The sequence below is a fragment of the Leptonychotes weddellii genome, chromosome 7 (assembly GCF_054177405.1).
Source record: "Leptonychotes weddellii isolate Sample4059 chromosome 7, ASM5417740v2, whole genome shotgun sequence".
Classification (NCBI taxonomy): Eukaryota; Metazoa; Chordata; class Mammalia; order Carnivora; family Phocidae; genus Leptonychotes; species Leptonychotes weddellii.
The window spans coordinates 111,259,657-111,277,229 of record NC_138375.1 but is presented as its reverse complement, the minus strand read 5'-3'; the positions used below and the strand labels follow the sequence as shown (position 1 = coordinate 111,277,229).

Below are 17,573 nucleotides of genomic sequence, written 5' to 3'. Positions count from 1 at the left end.
TCCTTGGTTTTTCTCTCTTGGTGGATTTGGGGTTTCACCACAGTCCCATATGCCTTTGACAGCTCGCTCACATTTCAACCCATGACACATCTCACCTACCTCTGGGAGACTGGTGGGAAGTAAGTGTATTTGGCCCTCTCTAGGTACAACATTAGCAGAAATGCCAATGTCTGTCCTCCCAGCCCACAACCACTTTTTGCAGAGAGAGAGAATGAAGAAATCGAGGTCACTGGGTTTTATTTTAGTCCAGAAGGGAAGGCCTACCCCCACCCCACCCCCGACACCCCCGACTAGAGCTCTGTCCTTGTGACAGTCGCCTCTTCCGAGCAGGCCCCTTGGGGTCCTCCACACAGCAATGCCTCCAGAGCCCCTCGGCCTTGTTGGTGGGCTTCGTAGATCTGGTCTTCTCCAAACTCCCCCAGGTAGTGCAAACATGTCGTGGAGAGCCTAGGGGAGCCCAACAGGAGCCTCAGACCCTGCCTGCCCCTCAGGGGGCTGATCACGGCTCCAAGGTCTCCATCCTACTCCCACACCCCTGTCATCACCTGGTGGGCCAGGGGCCCCCTGTGATCATCACGCTGATGCTTGGCTCTGGCCCCTTGCTGAGTCCTGGGCCTGTGAGACGTTTCACCTGGTTCACTTCTCGGACCCCATAGCTGGAAACAGTAGGAAGGAGAGGGAGACAGCATTAGTGGGAGCCCTGCCAGCAAGGGATACATCCCCACATGAAGCCAGGCACACGGGGCATTTGCTGAATTCAGAATGCAGATTCTGATCCTCCCTGTTGGAAAACTGAGAACCAGAGAGGGAAAGCCCCTGTCCCAAGGTCACACAGCAACCTTGTCCCCTGGCCATGTAGCATTCTACTTGCCCCCAGCTCCAGACCTCAGATTTCATCCTAGCCAGCCCCCTCCCTTGGACCAAAGCCCTAGTGGATTGTGTGTCTGGTGTGAGTGGGAGAGTGGGAACCTCTACCCATCAGCCCTACCCCTAGAGGAGGGTCCTAAGGGCCAGATTCTTGACTCACCCCTGCCAGGTCTGGGTGCAGCTCTGGTCCAGGACGTCTGTGTATACCGACTCGCTCAGCTCCCGCCGCTGTCCCCCTGAGCCTGGGGTGTGAAGCTTGGCCTCTGCCTTTGCCAAATGTTGCCACATCTAGAACAAGGAGGGGCTGAGAGCCAAGGCTTCGGGACTGCTCAATGGCGGCGGAGGGTCAGACAGAAGACTGGGTCTCCGGGAGAGAGTGAGGTGCCAAGGGAGGCTTTTGGGCCCTCCCCCAGGTTCTGAAAGTTGGGACTGGGTCTGCTGACGTAGGATCCACCTCCCTGGGGTGGGGTGGGTGGGTAGGAAATGCTGAGGTGTGAAGGTAGGCCTGAACACTGGAGCTCCTTCCCCAGGGCACACCTGCCCATCAGCCATGCTATTTTAAATCATAAGAACAAGGAAAGGAAAAAAAACAAAAAAAAACAAAACAGAGCCCAGTCTTCAGTGACACGTGTACTCATAGGCTTCCCTCCCCCCACAGAGGTACTCAGGCACGCTTGACAGGTTTCTGTGTGAACTCGAGACCACACAGGCTCATATATTCATGCCCTCAACCCATGTGCAGACACGTACATATACACCAGGGCTTGCCAGCTGGAGAAGGAGTCCAGGCCGGAGAATAAGCCTGGAAAGGGAGGAGTCAGAGAGGACAAGCGGGTGACTCCCTGGGGTCTCAAGATACTGTGGGGTGTCCCAGATTATTTGCTCTCTGTTGGGCCGAGAGATGGGTAAACTGAGGCATGGTGGTTTGGGTAAGGTGCAGATGGCAATGTCATGGAAAGCTGAGTCTAGCTCAGGGCCCAGGGGTGGGGGCTTGGAAATCAAAGGCCAGTGGTAGCATCTGAGGCCGATGGAGGGGCCTGGCTTCAGGAGGGACGTGGACAGGGGCAGGGGAACTGCAGGGGGGTAACTCACCTGGTAGGCCACTGCCCTGCAGGAGTCACACCGCAGGTGAGCAGGCATATGAGCTGAGTACTTCTCCTCGTCGTCCAGCTGTGGGGCCGTGGCTGTGAGTGGGGCCCTGTCCCTGAAGCCCCCTGCGATGGCCCAGGCTCCCAGCAGCAGTAGCAGGCGCAGTGACAGCCTCATGGTCAGTGGCTCTGGCTCAGTGAGCCTGGGCTGTGGTTTGGGCGCAGGTGTGCGTGTGCCTGCGTGCTGTGGGGGCCACCCCGGAAAGCCTGACCCAGACCAATGGGGAACCAACAGCTCACCCCTCCCACTCTCTTCCTTCCCCCAGAGACGCCACGTGTGCACCTCCTCTACTGGGATCCCTGCTGCAGCCAACTCAGCCCCATTTCACAAATAGGGAACAGTGACGTAAGGAGGGGGGCTGGGCCTGCTCAGGGACACATGGGGGCTGACCCCTCCCATGTCCTGGGATCTGGCCACTCGGTGGGCACTGTACGGAGTACCTTGGGGGCAGAGGTGGTTAGTTAGTGTCATTTTTATGAGCACATGAAGGCTCAGAGAGAAGTGATGAATCCAAGACCATACAGCTTAGAAGGGCCATACTCAAGTTAGAACCCAAGCCTGACTGACCCCAAAGCCCACTGGCCACCCAGCCACCAGGGAGAATGAGGCCACGGGCATGGTTGCAGGCCTAGGGCTCTCTCCCTGGGAGGCAAGTTTGCGGAGGCAAGGATGCCAGGGTGCATGAAAGACACACATGGGCTCCCTCCCTGGGCCCTGGGGCCCTCTCCACCCAGACCATACCCAGGCATGGAAGAACATTATAGGGGGTGTCACAGGTCACAGCAGGAAATCAGAAATCAGACAACTTACACGAGCTGTTCCAAGCATCATGGCTCATTGGGTCAGTGATTTATTGCACACCAGGATGAGGTGAGGGGACCAGGAGGGGCCCCGGGTCCTCCATGCCATCAGAACCAGCATCTTTGGCCATGAGAAGTTGTTCAGGTGAATCTGTCTCACAGCTCTCGCAGTCAGCTTCCAGCCCAAGGCAGGGAGGCAGGGACTTCCAGGGACCCAGGCCGCCCAGAAGCCTGGAACTTAAGTAAGGCATCAATCTCCATCCCTAACAACTGCTTCTAGTGGGAACTGTTCTTCCCCAAACTCATCACATCACATATCAGTTCAGCAAGGCCCTGCCACTTCAAGCTCAGAACTACACACAGACCCCCCCACGGCAGAGCACCTCCTACCACATGCATCTCTCTCAGCCTTCCTCAGAGGCTCCGGCAATCTCAAGGTTCAGTGTTCTCAATTAGAACACACGCTTCAGGTCCTGTTCCTTCCTTGCCGTGACCAGCCTGCCGAGCTAGGCCCTCTCTGGGCATGGCTGCCACATCTGTTACAGAGGGAGGGGAACAAGCTGAGGGCTCCAAGTCTCTCTGCCCTGCTCCCCACCCCCACGGCATCCCTTCTCCTGCCAGCCCTAACCCACCCTACACTACACCCAGAGGCTTAACCATCCTCCCTGCTTGTTAAGCACTTCATCCGTCCCCCCACCCTGGGTGGGAATGGCTTAAGGCTCCACTCCTGGCCCCAGGATGAGCCCGCTCAGCATCGAGGGCTTAGAGAGGCAAGTCAGATGCCGAGGTTGAGGGGAGGATGGGAAGTGGGGCTCCCAGCTGGAGACTATCGCTGCCTCCCCACCCAACCCCCATGCCCAGGCTGACCCTCCATAGCCCCTTCCATATTACATCCCTGCTCCATCTCCACCTGCTGTCCCCGCAGCTCCCTTTCTCCGATTCAGCCTGGCCGAGGGGCTGCACTGGCCGCTTTCCCACAGCCTCCCAGGCCGAGGCTCAGAGCCTCTTCCAAATAGTACCAGAGTTGCTAGTCAGAGTCCTCCCTCCATCCACCAGCGCTCCCTAGCCTGTTCCTCCTCAGCTGGGTCACCTTCAGGGAGGGACAGACAGCTCACTACCTCTGGGGGCAGCCCCGACCTCTGCTGATCCTCTTTCTTGTTGCCCCTAGTGAACTCCCAACACGCCCTCAAGTCAGCTCCTAGGAACAACTCCTGAGACGCCTCACTTTCACACGCACACAAACACACCACACTCTGGGAATGCCTGGGAAAGGAGTATACAATTTTGTTGGGGGAGGAAGTAGGCAGCCACTTTCTGAGTCCCAGCTCCATCAGTCCCAAAGTCTGATAGTTCTCTGAAGGTAACTTCCAGTGTGAAGACTGGGCGGGATGGGTAAAGGAGTTGATAGAAGGAAAGGAGGTCAGGGGACTGGATGCTAGAACCTCCAAGGCTATCAAACAGGCCCCAACACCCGCGGATCAGGCCCTGGGGCCTCACACGGGGAACAAGGACCCCTTGCCGGGCTGGGCTGAACCTGAACTGTTGGGCGGAGCACAGAGGAGCAGAGGAGGAGCGGGGCTGAGGGTTCCACTCACTGGCAGGTAGTACATCCCGTCCAGGGGCCCCGCCTCGGAGGCCCAGGGTACATGGGGGCCGCTGAAGGCCTGTGGGCCGGGGGACGGCGGCATTGAGAGGCCCGGGATAGGCCCATAGGCGGGCGGGTAGAGGCCAGAGCCCAGGGCTAGCGGGGTGTAGACGCGGCGGGGTGGCCCCGGGGGCGACGGCGGCAGCAGCACCTCTACGTATTGCCCGCTTTCGGGGTCGAAGAGCAGCCGTAGCCGAGGCTGCCGCGGCGCCTCCACAAAGTAGTAGCGGCCGCTCTCGGGGTCCACCAGGACCTTCCCAGCGTACGCGGTCCCAGGTGGCCTGCGCGCCCCCTGGAAGGAACCTTCGGGGGACCGGTCCATCGGAGGCGCCGAGGCGGCACGGGGCTGGGGCGGGGCTGTTCTGCGGGCCGACGCCTGGGGCTCCCGCGGGACAGACGACCGGACCTCAGTCGCAGGCTCGAGGGCTACAGGGGGAGCCTCCAATTTGGGTGCTATCCCAGGGCTCGAGCTAGGGTGCGCCTGAGGGGAGCTGGGGCAGGGTGGTCGGGGCGGTTGGGGCCCGGCCGGCCCGATGGGCGACTGCTGGGGTGAGGTGCGAGCGCCGCCTGGAGGGCTGTTCCGCCCCTCGCCGTCGGGGACCAGGCCCTGGGCCTCAGCGTCCCGGTTCTCTCTGCCAGCACCGCGCGCCAGAACTCCCCCGGCTCCCTCTGGCCGGCGGCCCAAGACCAGTGCACCAGGCAGGCGGATCTCAGTGCGCGCGAAGGGTTTTGCCGTGCTGTTCTCTGCTCTCCGCCTCAGGACCCCATTGGGCTGAGAAGCGTCCCGGGGGACTGGGTCAGGAGGCGGCTCTGGGGGCTCGTAGGGGTGCGTCACAACCGGAAGAAAGTCCTTGAGATAAACAGAAGTGTAGTGAGCTGGGGCTGGGGACCCCAGCGCCTGGAACTCTTGTGTCTTGGATGCGCCGCCCTCCTCCCCGCGGGGTTCCGCAGGAGGCACAGGCCGCCCCAAGGCTGGGGTTCCCGCGGAGAAGCTTGGCGCGTACGTGGTCTTCACCATCTTGCGCACGTCGCGGGGCCGCGGGATGGCCACGCGCGGCCGTCCGGAGGCGGCTTCTCCCGGGCCCAAGGCTTCCCGGTGCACATCGGCCTCCAGGGTACCCACGGGGCGACTGAGGCGCAGCTCAGGTGCAGCCACTTCTGGCGACGGCTGACTGCCCCGGAAGGCAAGATCCCGCCTCTGCCGCGTGGACTGCCTCGGCGCCTCTGTGAGCTCGGGAGTCCCGGCTGCGGACGGCCCAGGCAGCTCGAGCTCCTCTTGTCCTATCCCGTTCAGAGCTTCCGACGCAGATACCATCGATGAGCCCTGCAGTGTGCGATCCCACGTCCCTTGGGGAGATGGGTTCCACGTCCCATTAGTACGATCTGGTGCCTCCCATGAGGACAGGGCCGGCGGGGACGGGTTCCTACAGTTCGCTGTGGCATTCCTAACTGCAGGTTGCCGAACCTCCGATAGGGAAGGAGCTTCGGGGGATGGGCTTCTTGTCCTGGCAACACCGTGATTCCACTGGGGAAGGGTCGGTGGGGAAGGGCTTCTGCGGACAGTTTCCTCAACAGCGGCGTCCTGATTTCCCCGTGCAGATGATGCCTCAGGGAACGACGGGCTACTTACCCTCCGAATAGCCCGATTCCACGGGGGCAGATTCTGGGGGGACGGGCAGTGTGGACCTCGTATCGTCCCATTTGGAGCCTGCCACAGCGGGGACGAGCTCCTTGGCCTCCCAGCCTTACTCGGAACTTCCCGGGGGGCCGTAGACTCGAAAGGCGGACTTTGTGCCCTCAGGACGGTTCGATCCGGAGTCTCTCGCGGGAACCGAGTCTTGAGTTCCTGACTGTGAGCCTCCCGAGTCTTCTCCCCTGACTGCAGGAAGATGCTGGAACTAACCGGACCCAGCGGCTCGGTCCCCGGCGCGGGCTTGTCGCGCCGAATCGCGCGCTCTCGGAGGCTGGGCCACGGCCGTGGTGCTCTGGTGGGGGCTGAACTATAGTGCACGCGGGGTGGCCGAGACCTGGCCTCCTCCAGGACCTTTCGGGTACTGCGGGCCGTTTCCCGAGTCGCACACTCTGGCCGCCCCGTGGGCCCGAAGGTGGCGCTGCCCGGGGCAGGGGCCGCAGGGCTCAGTTTTCTGGCCAGTGCTGTCTGCACTAGGCCCGCGGCTTCCTGCAGGCGGCCCAGCGACTCGTCCAGGGAGCCAGTGCGCAGAAGCAGTCGGGGGCGCGGTGCTCCCGCCTCCCGCGGCGGACTCCGGGGCCGGGGGCGCAGCTCGATCTGACGCTTGGGCACCGTCCGGGTCCTAGCGGGCGCGTCGCGCTCCTCCAGCGCCACCTCCACACACTCGAACTGCGCTGGGGTCCCAGGACTCGGCCCGCGGGGCCGCAGCTCCAGGTAAGTGGCCCAGCGGGAGCCACCGTCGGGGGTCTGGGGCGTCGGTGTGGCGGGAGCCGGAGTCGGGGGCCCGGGCGGAGAGAGGCTGCGGAAAGCCCGCTTGGTGAGTTGTTGCACCTCGCTATCCGCCGCGTCCGAGCGGCTGAACAGAGCCCCGGCGCCGAAGATGACTTCCATCTCCCCCGACGGCAGCATGCGCAGCTGGGGCTGGGGTGGCCGCGGGCGGGAGCCCGGGCCTCGCGGGAAACCCGAGCCGGGCCCGAGCTGCTGGCGGCTATTCTGGGCGCTGACGGACAGGCGAGGCTGCGCGCCCGCCCCCAGCGCAGGGGCCACCCCGGGCCAATTCGCCCGGCACTCCGCGTCCGGCCCAGCGTCCGGGGGCTCTGGAGAACCCGGAGCCGTGTGGTAGGAGCCTGACGAACCGGAGGAGTCCTGACGCCGGGCGGGGGCCGCAGGCAGCTGCCCTGGGAGGCCGGGCAGGGCTGGCCGGGCGAGCGCGGTCAGCATGGTGGGGCTGGACGCCGCGCACTACCTCCCTCGCGTTCGCCTCCGCCGGTGCCGCGGACGCCCGCACTGTCCCCGCCCCGCCCGCAGATGTCGTGGGGTCACCGCGCCTTAAAGCGGCCGCGGCCGCGTCCGCTCGCGAATCGGTGGCGTCGCCAACGGGACAGCCTTGGGCCCTGGGCTTCGCTTTTCTAACCTTCTTCTCTGGTGCGGGCCAGAGGCCTAGGAGGGCTCTCCAGCCTCGGGCTGACAGGAAGGTGAGGGATGGGCAGGTGTCCAGTTGGAAGCCAGGAGCTAGGCCTAACTCTGCTCTTCACAGGCTAGGAAACAGGCTGAGCAGGGACCACCTGCCTGAGGTCAAGCACCGTGGTGTGTGGATCAGAATGGGAGCCAGGGAACCAGGACCACACTTTTGGGTCGGGCAACTCAGGTCTTCTGAGCAATTTCATCTTCCCCTTAGTCCCCAGTGTCTTCCCATCACCCCAGTGCACCCCTTCTCCCTGGCCCTCTCATCACTTGTCCCAGCTAGAGTTCATAAGGGTGCACTCACCACTTTCTTTGACCCATCACCCCACAATATTTGATGGAGGAGCATTGCTTGGAGGGCTCCCCCAAATCCAGAAGTGCTAGGGCCTCAGGAAGGTGCTGTCCCTTGCTGGACCCATTGCCTTTAGTGGGAACATACTGGAAGGGGCTGGAGTGGATAGCTGTAACTTTTACAGATGGCCTTGGTACCTAGAACAAGCCCTAGATGCTGATGTGGGGTCTCTTAGGACCCTTTGGGGTAACTGTAGCCCCCTCTCTAAAGCCCCTCTGAGGCAGAAAGAGCTCTGTGCTCCCCCAGGCACTTGCAAGGCCCTCACTCCAGCCCCCACCAACTCAGGACTCACCCTGGGGACAGGCACTGGTGGGGAAGCAGCCACCACCTGTCACTGTCCTGGGATAATGACAGTGGGCACCATTTGCCTTTAAACTTCTGGCTTCAAGTTCCTGCTATGATTCAGGCCCTGGCTGGCCCTTAGAGCAAAAGCACCAGCACCTCCCCCTCTCCCGTGCACTCACCCTCACACTGACCCAGGTTAGGCTAGACTTCACAAATCTGACTCAGCCTCCCAGTGGGTCTCCTGCCTGGGTGTGTCCCCATCATCACCTAGCCATCAGTGATGCCTTGTGAAAGGATCAAACCTGCCCATCATCTAGCCCTGCATATGTAAACTTAGCAAGTCATTGCCCCTTCAGAGACTGTTCTCCCAAATTAAAAATAGACAGAGCATTGTCCTTTTCCCTTCCTTCCCCTTGTGAAGAGTCAGTCGAGCCTCTGTTTGGGGGAAGTGTAAGAGGGTACAAGTGTGATTCACAGGTTTACCAGTCTTGTTATATGATGGAAATGGATTTCCCAAATTCACTGTGGGCCTGGAACCGACTTTGATGTCTCTGGTCAGGGCTTCTCTCTCTCTCTCACACCCACACCCACAACCACACCCACACACACACACACAGCCCTTCCTGCTCTATAGCCAAGTTGGGAGAGTTAAATTTACAAGGGCGCTGGGAGTGGGGTGGGGTGTTTACAGGTAACCAGGGGTAACCAGAGCTGTTTACATAGGGAGGGGATTAAATACCAAGAGTAGGAAGGACAGTGCCTATTAGACAACAAAGTAGTCCTCCCCTAGGCTACACCCCCACGCTTCCCCTCCCCCTACCACCCAAGGGAGGGAAGGAAGTGGCAGGGGCTGGAGACTTGAGCATCATCCTTTTCTGAGCTCAGGAGTGGCCTGGAAGGTGGTGGTCCAAGGCCTGTCCCTGACCCAGTCCTTGGTAACTTGATTCTCCCTTCTGTCACCAAGGCCCTCCAGGAGACAGGCAGGAAGGAAAAAAAAAGAGCACCTTCTGCTTCTTCCCCTGCCTCTTCCCTGGGAATCAGGTCACTGGTGAGGCCTGTGATGGCAGAGGCCGGGACCCACAGGGATAGGAAGGATAGGGATGGGGACCCCCACAGCAGAGAAGGCAGAGGTCGGGCATTACAGCCAGTGAACAGGAAGGCGACGACCATTTTATTTTTCCCTGGGACGCTGGTGGCTCCGGGCCTGACGCGTCCCCGAGGCTTTCTTATGCTTCTGGTCCAGCACTTGGGCCATGTAGTTCTCCTGCTGCTTCTGGATCCGGTAGTCAGACATGTGATTCCTGCAACGGAGCCGGCTGGGCATGGGCTGGGGGCAGCGTAGGGTAGGGGCCAGAGAGCTGGCTCCCCACTTCCATCAACAACCCCCAGCCTGGCCCAGACCCCTCACCTGAAGATCTGTTTCTGCTGGCTGATAACTTGCTGCAACTCCTTAATCTCATTCTCTTTGCCATTAAGTATATCTTCTTGCTTTATAATGTGAGACTCAATTTCTGTGGGGGAGAGAGGCAGGGAGGAGGGGTGGTTCCCATCCCAAGGGCTCCTTCCTGAGATAAGGCATTCATTCCCTTACAGGTCTTTTAAGAACTTGGCTCCCCCCACCCAGGGGTTCTCCACGAGTAGCTGCTAACACCTTAGTAAGAATGAGTTTATTATGGAGTTGTGACAGGCTGGTGGCTGAGGGGCGCAATGTCTGATGATGTGTCAGTGATTTCACAATTCTATTCTGGACCAGGTGACCCACATGAGGGCAGACGAAGGGCCTTGCAGAGAGGTGGACAGTGCTGCCCAAAGGCAGGAGGATGAACGGCTCCTGCCCTTAATTCCTGCCGATCTGTACAGATATGACCTCCTTGGCAAGACCCCTCCCAATCTAAAAGTACATCCCCTCTTAATAGTTCCTATCCCTGCTTTCTTTTTCTTAGCCCTTATAGCTAACACACCATATATTTTACTCACTTGTCTTCTTCCCTACTGGGATTTATATCCATAAATGCATAAGGATAAAGATTTTTTACATTTACTGCTTTAACCCTAAGGTCTAAAATAGTACGTGGCATATAGAAGGTGCCCAACAAATTTATTTGTGGAGTGAATGAACAGGATAGCCTCTGGGGGTTTAGGACTTAGAAATATCACTTAGTTCATTCAGTCATCTCAATCCCAGCAGACCTACTAAGGGCCAGTTGGATGCCCAGCCCTGTGCTAGGGCTTCAGGGGAGAAGACAGGGTCCCTACCCTCAAGGAGGCAGCTCCTGAAAGACAGTTAAGACTCCGAAACTGACCAGAACACAGAACAAGGCAATGTTTCAACAGCGTTAATATTGATGAGACAGTATTACCACTTTGGGCAAGTTGCCTCCTTTTCTAGACCCGATTCCTCATCTGTAATGGGGACGGGGACAGCCCCTGTTCCACAGGGGCGTGAGGAGCACCCAGGGAGATAGTGGTGGCAAAGCTTACCCCCACATTAAGTGCTCATTAGACGCAAGGATGATTTTTGTGTCTTGTATCAAAATTGAAAGAGGCTGTAGGGATCTAGAGGGTGCTTCATTTATATGAACTGTTCCTTGAGGAGCCCTGGAAAATTCTGATCCCATTGCCTTTAAAGACTGGATGAACATTGACTAGAACACAAACTCTAAAAATGCAGAAATGCTGAAGCATTGAAGGTTTCAGAAGAAAAGACTTGGTAAAAAGTTAAGGCACAGCAAAGAAAAGAGGAGACAAACAAAGACATAGGGGAAGGGAGAGAATGAAAATGAGCTATGTGGGTCACAGAACCAGGATTGTTGAACCTTCTTCCCAAGGTCACCCAGATTGATTGATTGTGAAGTTCTTTTGGGAAAAGGCATCAGAAATTTATATGAATCTTTTAAAACAAATGAGAGATAAATTTAAAATAAATAGCACCTAATGAGAGAATGGTTAGAAAATCCCTTTGAGAAAAATCAGAAACTTTGTAAGTGTAAAAACCAAACTAAACCCACATAAAGGGAGGTTGGAGGGTAGGGAGGGCACAGGCCAGGGAAGGCTCAGGTCATGACATTTGCTCAGGCTTGTGTCCCAATAGAGGGGTTTGGGACATTCTGCGGGGAGGCAGCCATGTTCCATCCCCATCGCATACACACATGCACCTTGCACAAGCAGAGCCCTCTGGCCTTGACTAATCTCTAGGAAATGCTCTGGCACCACCAGGAAAGAAGTCTACGTTCCTTTTAGGGAAATGGGGGGTGGATAGGTAGAGAGGGAGGAAGGACTGAGGTCCAGTGGCCTTGGGTATGGAGGCAGTGACTACAGGTTGAGCCCCAGGGGGCCCCAATGGGAGCCCTTGATCAAACAGCCATGAGGCCTGTCAGCCCACCTAGTCAGATCAAGACATCAGCCTGCTGGCATCTTACCAGTGAGAGTACTCACCAAGGGAGACAGAGGGCTGGATTGATGGGTATGGGGTGCCCAAGACTCCAGGTGGCAGCCCATCAGGAGGGACCCTGAATCTCTTTTGGACTTGGGCTCTGGTCTTTGGCCTACTCAAAATTGGCTGCAATGCATGAAGCAGGTTACATATGGAATTCATATCTATTTCTTAATAGATATGAATAGGTAAAGGGAATTTAGTGTCCTGGGGAACTAAAAAGGGGGTCCTAAGATCTAGGGCCACTGGATGGCTGACAGAAAGTGCCCCCAAACTCACAGCACCAACTGAGCCAACAAGTGGCCACAGACATCTGGCACAGAGCAGAGATGAAAATTAATGGCCTACAGACATATTCTACTCAGCCCATACAATAGTTTTAAAATTTCTAAATCAGTTGCCAACACTAAAAAGTCAGAAAAGTTTTTGTTAAAAAACAAAAAAAAGGATCTGACAATACTGGGCCTCCATTCCCACGGCAGAGGCACTAAGCCCTTGAGAGGTGGCATGGCTCTTCCCATCACCACGGTCCCCACTCCTCCCTGTTGGGTCCCCAACCCTGGCACTAGGGGTCAGCTCCCAAACAGGACTGAACTTGCCCTGTTGTTCCTCTTACAACAGTTATGAGTCAAGTACACTATTTCTAATACCCATCAAAAGTGGGAAAACAAAAGGTGGACTAAGAAGGTTGTATGTTTCAAGAAAAATGGGAGCAAGCCCGTTCTTTTATGGCCATGAAGAATATTGTACACCAAATGCTTCCCTCATTTCCGTGGCCTGCCTGGTCCCTGAAGGCCTTTGCGAAGGTGTGGCCCGCCTGGGCCTGCCTGTATCCTCAGCCGGGGGCAGAAGTTGGGGTGAAACCCTGCCCTGGACACAGGCACTGGGCTGTTAGGGAAGAGCCCATGCATGTAAGCGTGGGGGGGGGCACGGGCCTCCCGCCTACCATTGCACTTGGTGATGAGCTGGTCCTTCTTGCTGGATTCCTGCAGGGCTCTGCTCTTGACACTGGAGAGCCTGGGTGGAGAAGATAAGAAAGGGTGGGAAGGCTGACAGGCAGACTGGACCCCTAACCCTTCACCCCCCTACCAAGGTCCACTCACGCCTTCTCAAAAGCCAGCTTCTCTTGCTCCAGCTGTTTAGATAGCACCTCTACCTCTCCGAGGGCAAACTGCAACTTCTCCTCTTCTTTGGCCAGGAGGACCTTGGTCTTGGCGTGGGCAGCTTTCTCTTCCTGCAGGGGCAGCAGCAGTGACCTCATTAACCCTAAGGCACCCTGGGTCTCCTCGGTTCCCTTAACCAGCTCTATTTCTCAAAGAGGCACATGGAAGCCAGGACCCAGGAAGATTCTGTTCTCACTACTAGGGCTGGAGGCTCTCAGTAACTGTGCCCATCCACAGGGATCCCAGGAAATGGGGGAAGATTAGGAGCCTGCAGAGTCCATTACTTACCACCAGCTTCTTCTCCACTGCCTGGAACTCTTCCTTACTGACAAAATTTTCATCCTGGAGAACCATCTGCAACAGAGCCAGGCTCAGGGAGGGCCTGGGGCTGGAGTGGGAGGGGTACTCTCTAGGGACCAGGAGCAAGGTTAGACAGTGGGCTGATACCCACGGCACCTAGGATGAGACTTCGGCTCTGAGAAGGGAGAATTTGGTTCCACAAGATTCACAGAGGCTCAGCTCTAGGTCCTACCCTCAAGGAGCAACCAGTCTGATATAGGAGATAGCTCATGGCCAGCACTTCTAACATGGTGTGTGCTATGATGGAGAACCACAAAGGGCTGTGGTGGTCAGGGGAGGCCCCTGGCCTGGGGAAAGGTCAGAATTGCTTCCAGAGAAGGATCATCGGACAGGACATCTGACTGCTAAACAGGGGCAGGCCAGAAGGGGTGGGATAGAAAAGTGTTCGGGTGAGAACACACATGCAAATGCCAGCTTCGAAGAAAAAGAGCTGGGTACCCTCAGGGAATTGCAAGTAATTCAGTGCCTAGAGCTGCACACACCCATTACAGTGAGAAATAGTTAAGTCAGTTTTGTTTCTGAGATGGAGCTATTTCACAACCTTCTTATCAAGATATATATAAAAAAAAAAAAAAAGGGAAAAACCATGAAAACTCCAACTGGCCAGGATTTTACCATGCCAGGTAATCTGTGGCTCCAATGTTTTGAACTCGCGAACGAGGGTTTGCTTGAGAAGGCAAAAGCAAAGGGACATAAAGGGGTCAGAAGCCCTTAAGTTAACATGTGTAAGGGACAACCTGTGCTTACTGCACTCAGCATGGCGCTGCATTAGACACAGGGAAGGGGATGTCCACAATAGAAAAGATATTATAGTTTCAAGGCCTGCACCTGAGGGCCCTGGGAAGCCAACGAAGTCCTCTCCAATTAGAAATGGGGAAAGTGGGGCGCCTGGGTGGCTCAGATGGTTAAGCGTCTGCCTTCGGCTCAGGTCATGATCCCAGGGTCTTGGGATCGAGCCCCACATCGGGCTCCTGGCTCAGCGAGGAGCCTGCTTTTCCCTCTCCTTCTGTCTCTCTCCCTGCTCATGCTTTCTCTCTCTCTCTGTATCTCTGTGTCTCAAATGAATAAATAAAATCTTAAAAAAATTAATTAAAAAAAAAAAAGAAATGGGGAAAGTGAGGCTCGGTGAATAGACCGGGACATAACTACCAGGCCTTACACAACCAGAGAGTAGAAAACAACTTGATTTTGATTTAAATTCCCTGGTAAATCTTCATAAAGACCTTGCCCCATTTTGGCTCCACCCCTATCACCTGGAACACACCTGGGCCCCGCCTCCTCCTGATGACGCCATTGGCAAGGTGCTCTAAGCTCGCCAATGGCTTCGGGACAGGGTTTGGCCCCGCCCCCTCCATTTAGGTGTCAGGTCTGGCCGCTACCCCAGCTTTTCTGGCTGCGTACCACGTTCCTCAGCTGATGGATCAGTTCCTCCTGAGATTCGATCACGTCCCGCAGTTGATCGAAGGCGAGACACACTGATCCTGACCCCCCCTGCGACCACCCGAGGGGCGTCGCCATCTTTCGCCCCCGCCAGCTCGTTGGAAATGGCTGTCTCTGGGCGCCTCACTCACCGTCGCCCACCAATGAGAATGCAACGCCATAGAGCACCCTGGCAACCAGGGGTGGGGACTTCCTTTGTTAGCGGAGATAGGGCCCGCCTCTTAAAGGAGCCGCTCTCTGAAAGGGGCCTACTGGGGCGGGGGAATCTCTAACAACCCTTAAGAATTTAAGTTCATAGTTTATTAGCACACCTGTTTTGTCTTATGTTTGTCACGCAGACCGGAGGAGCAGTCGGGGCCCGGCTTATACTTCTTTAAGGAAGTGAACAGGCCTTACTCAGACAACGTCTCTCTCAGCCTTCTCCCAGGGCCTGTTAAACTGCTAGACCTCTGAAGCAAAAGCTAGCTAAGGCAACCCCTGCATCTTTACCTTACCAGGCTTCTTTGTCGCGCCCTAATTTCTAGATTTCCCCCAGAGTATGGGACTCCAGCCTCCTGTGATCACTCTTCCACGCATGAATACACTCAGTACTTAGGTGGCCTGAACCCAAGCAATGAAGGGAAGCCCAGGAACAGGAAAGGAAAGTGGCCTCACCCAAGATAAGAATACTCGTGCTCTGGTACCAGGCTTTTGGCAGCCACACTGGACCCATGTGCGACCGTGTCAAGGTACCGGGGAGGGCCCTGAAGAGATCAGGAGAACTGAAGAGGGGCATGAAAGTGACGGGGAACAGAGGTACAGAAGGATAAAGTGTTCCTAAAGTGACCACACATCCTCACCGAATCCCCTTTGAGGGCTTTTTTTGGAAACCCAAATAAGATTAAGTAAGCTTAGGAAAAGTCAGAGCTAAAATTTACTGAGTATTTACTATTTTGTGGCACCATTGTGCTAGTACTATTTAATGTAATCATCACAATAATCTTGGGAAATAGGTTATAATATTCTTTCACAGATGAGGAAATGCAGGTTCTATGAGGATGAGTAACTTGCCAAGGTCACCCAAGCTAGGAAGCTTTGGAACAGGGTTTTAACATGGGAAGTTTGATTCCAGAGTCCATGTTCTTCACCATGATGCTGTGTTAGATTTTTGATGAACATAATGGATACTAAAGTTGTAGAATTTGATACCCCCAAGCAGGAAATGACTATATTAAGGAGTTTGGAAAAAGTATTATCAATGGGGGCGCCTGGGTGGTTCAGTTGGTTAAGCAACTGCCTTCTGCTCAGGTCATGATCCTGGGGTCCCAGGATTGAGTCCCGCATGGGGCTCCCTGCTCAGCAGGAAGTCTGCTTCTCCCTCTGACCCTCCTCCCTCTCATGCTCTCTCTCTATCATTCTCTGTCTCTGTCAATAAATAAATAAAAATCTTAAAAAAAAAGAAACTTAAAAAAAAGTATTATCAGTGACCAGGAAGGGGAGCTGAAAGCAGCTCAGGCTGCTCCCCAAATCTCCCCAGGGGCCTCTTTCGGGGTTGAAATTTGTGGCTTGATAAATGTGGCCATTTCTGTGGATCTCCCAGTAGTAGCTCTTGTTTCATTTTTTCCATGTTTCTTATGTCTATTCTCACATCCTTGAGAGCAAGGCCCTTCCTTCCTTCCTTCCTTCCTTCCTTCCTTCCTTCCTTCCTTCCTTCCTCCCTCTCTCCCTCCCTCCCTCCCTCCTTTCTTTCCTCCCTCTCTCTCTCTCTTTCTTTCTTTAAAGATTTTATTTATTTATTTGACAGACGGACACAGCCAGAGAGGGAACACAAACAGGGGGAGTGGGAGAGGGAGAAGCAGGCTTCCCGCGGAGCAGGGAGCCCGATGTGGGGCTCGATCCCAGGACCCTGGGATCATGACCTGAGCCGAAGGCAGACGCTTAACGACTGAGCTGAGCCACCCAGGTGCCCCTCTTTCTTTCTTTCTTTCTTTCTTTTCTTTCTTTCTTTCTTTCTTTCATCTATCCATCTATTTGAGAGAGAGACAGAGAGATGGGGGATGGAGACAGAGGGTACAAGTATGGTAAGAGGCAGAGGGAGAGGGAGAGGGAGAGGGAGAGAGAAACTCCATCAGGCTCCATGATGAGTTTGGAGCCCCAGGTGGGGCACAGAGCCCACTGCAGGCTGGATCCTGAGACCCGGAGATCACAACCCCAGCCAAAACCAAGAGTCGGACACTCAACCAACTGTGCCACCCGGGACCCCAAGAGAGCAAGGCCATTTCTATTGACCAATCTTAAAGGGCCTAGAGCGGTACAGTGCAATAAAACTTCTGTGATGGAATTAGTCTACATCTGCACTGTCCAGTACTGCAGCCTAGAGCCACAGATAGCTAGCGGTTCAGCACTGGAAATGTCGCTCATGTGACTTGAGGAATCATTTTAAATTAAAAAAAATGTTTAGTTAAAATTAAAATGTACATAGCCATAGTAGCTAGTGGCTACTGTGTTGGATAGCATGAGCCTAGAAGGTTCCATGTGGGTTGTGTGCCTCAGCACAGAACCTTCTTGGAAATTTGTCTATCAAATGTGAGTGTTCCCCTGAATCACCCTTGACCGAGCTGCACCTTCCTCTGGGGCAGAAATCACTGGATTTCCCCCTTGACCTGTGTTCTCTCTCTGGAGTCTTTCATGAAGTGCTACTTTGATGTCCCTTGCCATTTACGTTCACCTCCAGAAGCTGGAATAGGCTGCCCTCCAGGGCAAAACTCTGGAGTGCGGTAGTCACCAGCCAGTTCCCTGTGGATAGGAGATTATGAGCAAGAAAGAACCCTGGATCCACATCCATACCAGCATGGACGTGAAGGATGGTCACCCTCGTCGGGGACTGCTACAGACTCCCACTCTATATGTCAACAAATACTACAGGCTTCTGGCCTCAGTCAGGGC

General features: G+C 55.7%; 3 protein-coding genes across 3 annotated transcripts; all 3 read right to left on the bottom strand.

Moving 5' to 3' along the window:
* Positions 1–281: 281 nt before the first annotated feature.
* MZB1 (marginal zone B and B1 cell specific protein) lies at positions 282–2,234 on the bottom strand. The gene is made up of 4 exons (XM_006730708.3): positions 1,960–2,234; positions 1,028–1,155; positions 546–656; positions 282–447 (listed from the first exon to the last, which is right to left on the bottom strand). Exons 1-4 carry the CDS (start codon positions 2,131–2,133, stop codon positions 291–293), a joined length of 570 nt encoding a protein of 189 aa, XP_006730771.2. The 5' UTR covers positions 2,134–2,234; the 3' UTR covers positions 282–290.
* A 600-nt stretch (positions 2,235–2,834) lies between these two features.
* On the bottom strand, positions 2,835–9,280 carry PROB1 (proline rich basic protein 1). The gene has a single exon (XM_006730707.3). It carries the CDS (start codon positions 7,370–7,372, stop codon positions 4,310–4,312), a length of 3,063 nt encoding a protein of 1,020 aa, XP_006730770.2. The 5' UTR covers positions 7,373–9,280; the 3' UTR covers positions 2,835–4,309.
* A 120-nt stretch (positions 9,281–9,400) lies between these two features.
* On the bottom strand, positions 9,401–14,791 carry SPATA24 (spermatogenesis associated 24). Its single transcript, XM_006730706.3, has 6 exons — positions 14,610–14,791; positions 13,137–13,202; positions 12,789–12,919; positions 12,632–12,702; positions 9,661–9,763; positions 9,401–9,553 (listed from the first exon to the last, which is right to left on the bottom strand). Exons 1-6 carry the CDS (start codon positions 14,724–14,726, stop codon positions 9,424–9,426), a joined length of 618 nt encoding a protein of 205 aa, XP_006730769.1. The 5' UTR covers positions 14,727–14,791; the 3' UTR covers positions 9,401–9,423.
* Between the last annotated feature and the right edge of the window lie 2,782 nt (positions 14,792–17,573).

What these genes read in the sequence shown, in the direction of transcription:
- MZB1 (XM_006730708.3), bottom strand. Translation starts at nt 2,133, where the DNA reads ATGAGGCTGTCACTGCGCCTGCTACTGCTGCTGGGAGCCTGGGCCATC. An exon ending in GCAGGGCAGTGGCCTACCAG is followed by an intron (nt 1,156 to 1,959) that starts GTGAGTTACCCC and finishes TCCTTGTTCTAG; the next exon opens with ATGTGGCAACATTTGGCAAA. An exon ending in GGGGGCCCCTGGCCCACCAG is followed by an intron (nt 448 to 545) that starts GTGATGACAGGG and finishes GGGCTCCCCTAG; the next exon opens with GCTCTCCACGACATGTTTGC.
- PROB1 (XM_006730707.3), bottom strand. Translation starts at nt 7,372, where the DNA reads ATGCTGACCGCGCTCGCCCGGCCAGCCCTGCCCGGCCTCCCAGGGCAG.
- SPATA24 (XM_006730706.3), bottom strand. Translation starts at nt 14,726, where the DNA reads ATGGCGACGCCCCTCGGGTGGTCGCAGGGGGGGTCAGGATCAGTGTGT. An exon ending in GCTCATCACCAAGTGCAATG is followed by an intron (nt 9,764 to 12,631) that starts GTAGGCGGGAGG and finishes TCTCCCCCACAG; the next exon opens with AAATTGAGTCTCACATTATA. An exon ending in CAGCAGAAACAGATCTTCAG is followed by an intron (nt 9,554 to 9,660) that starts GTGAGGGGTCTG and finishes GCTCCGTTGCAG; the next exon opens with GAATCACATGTCTGACTACC.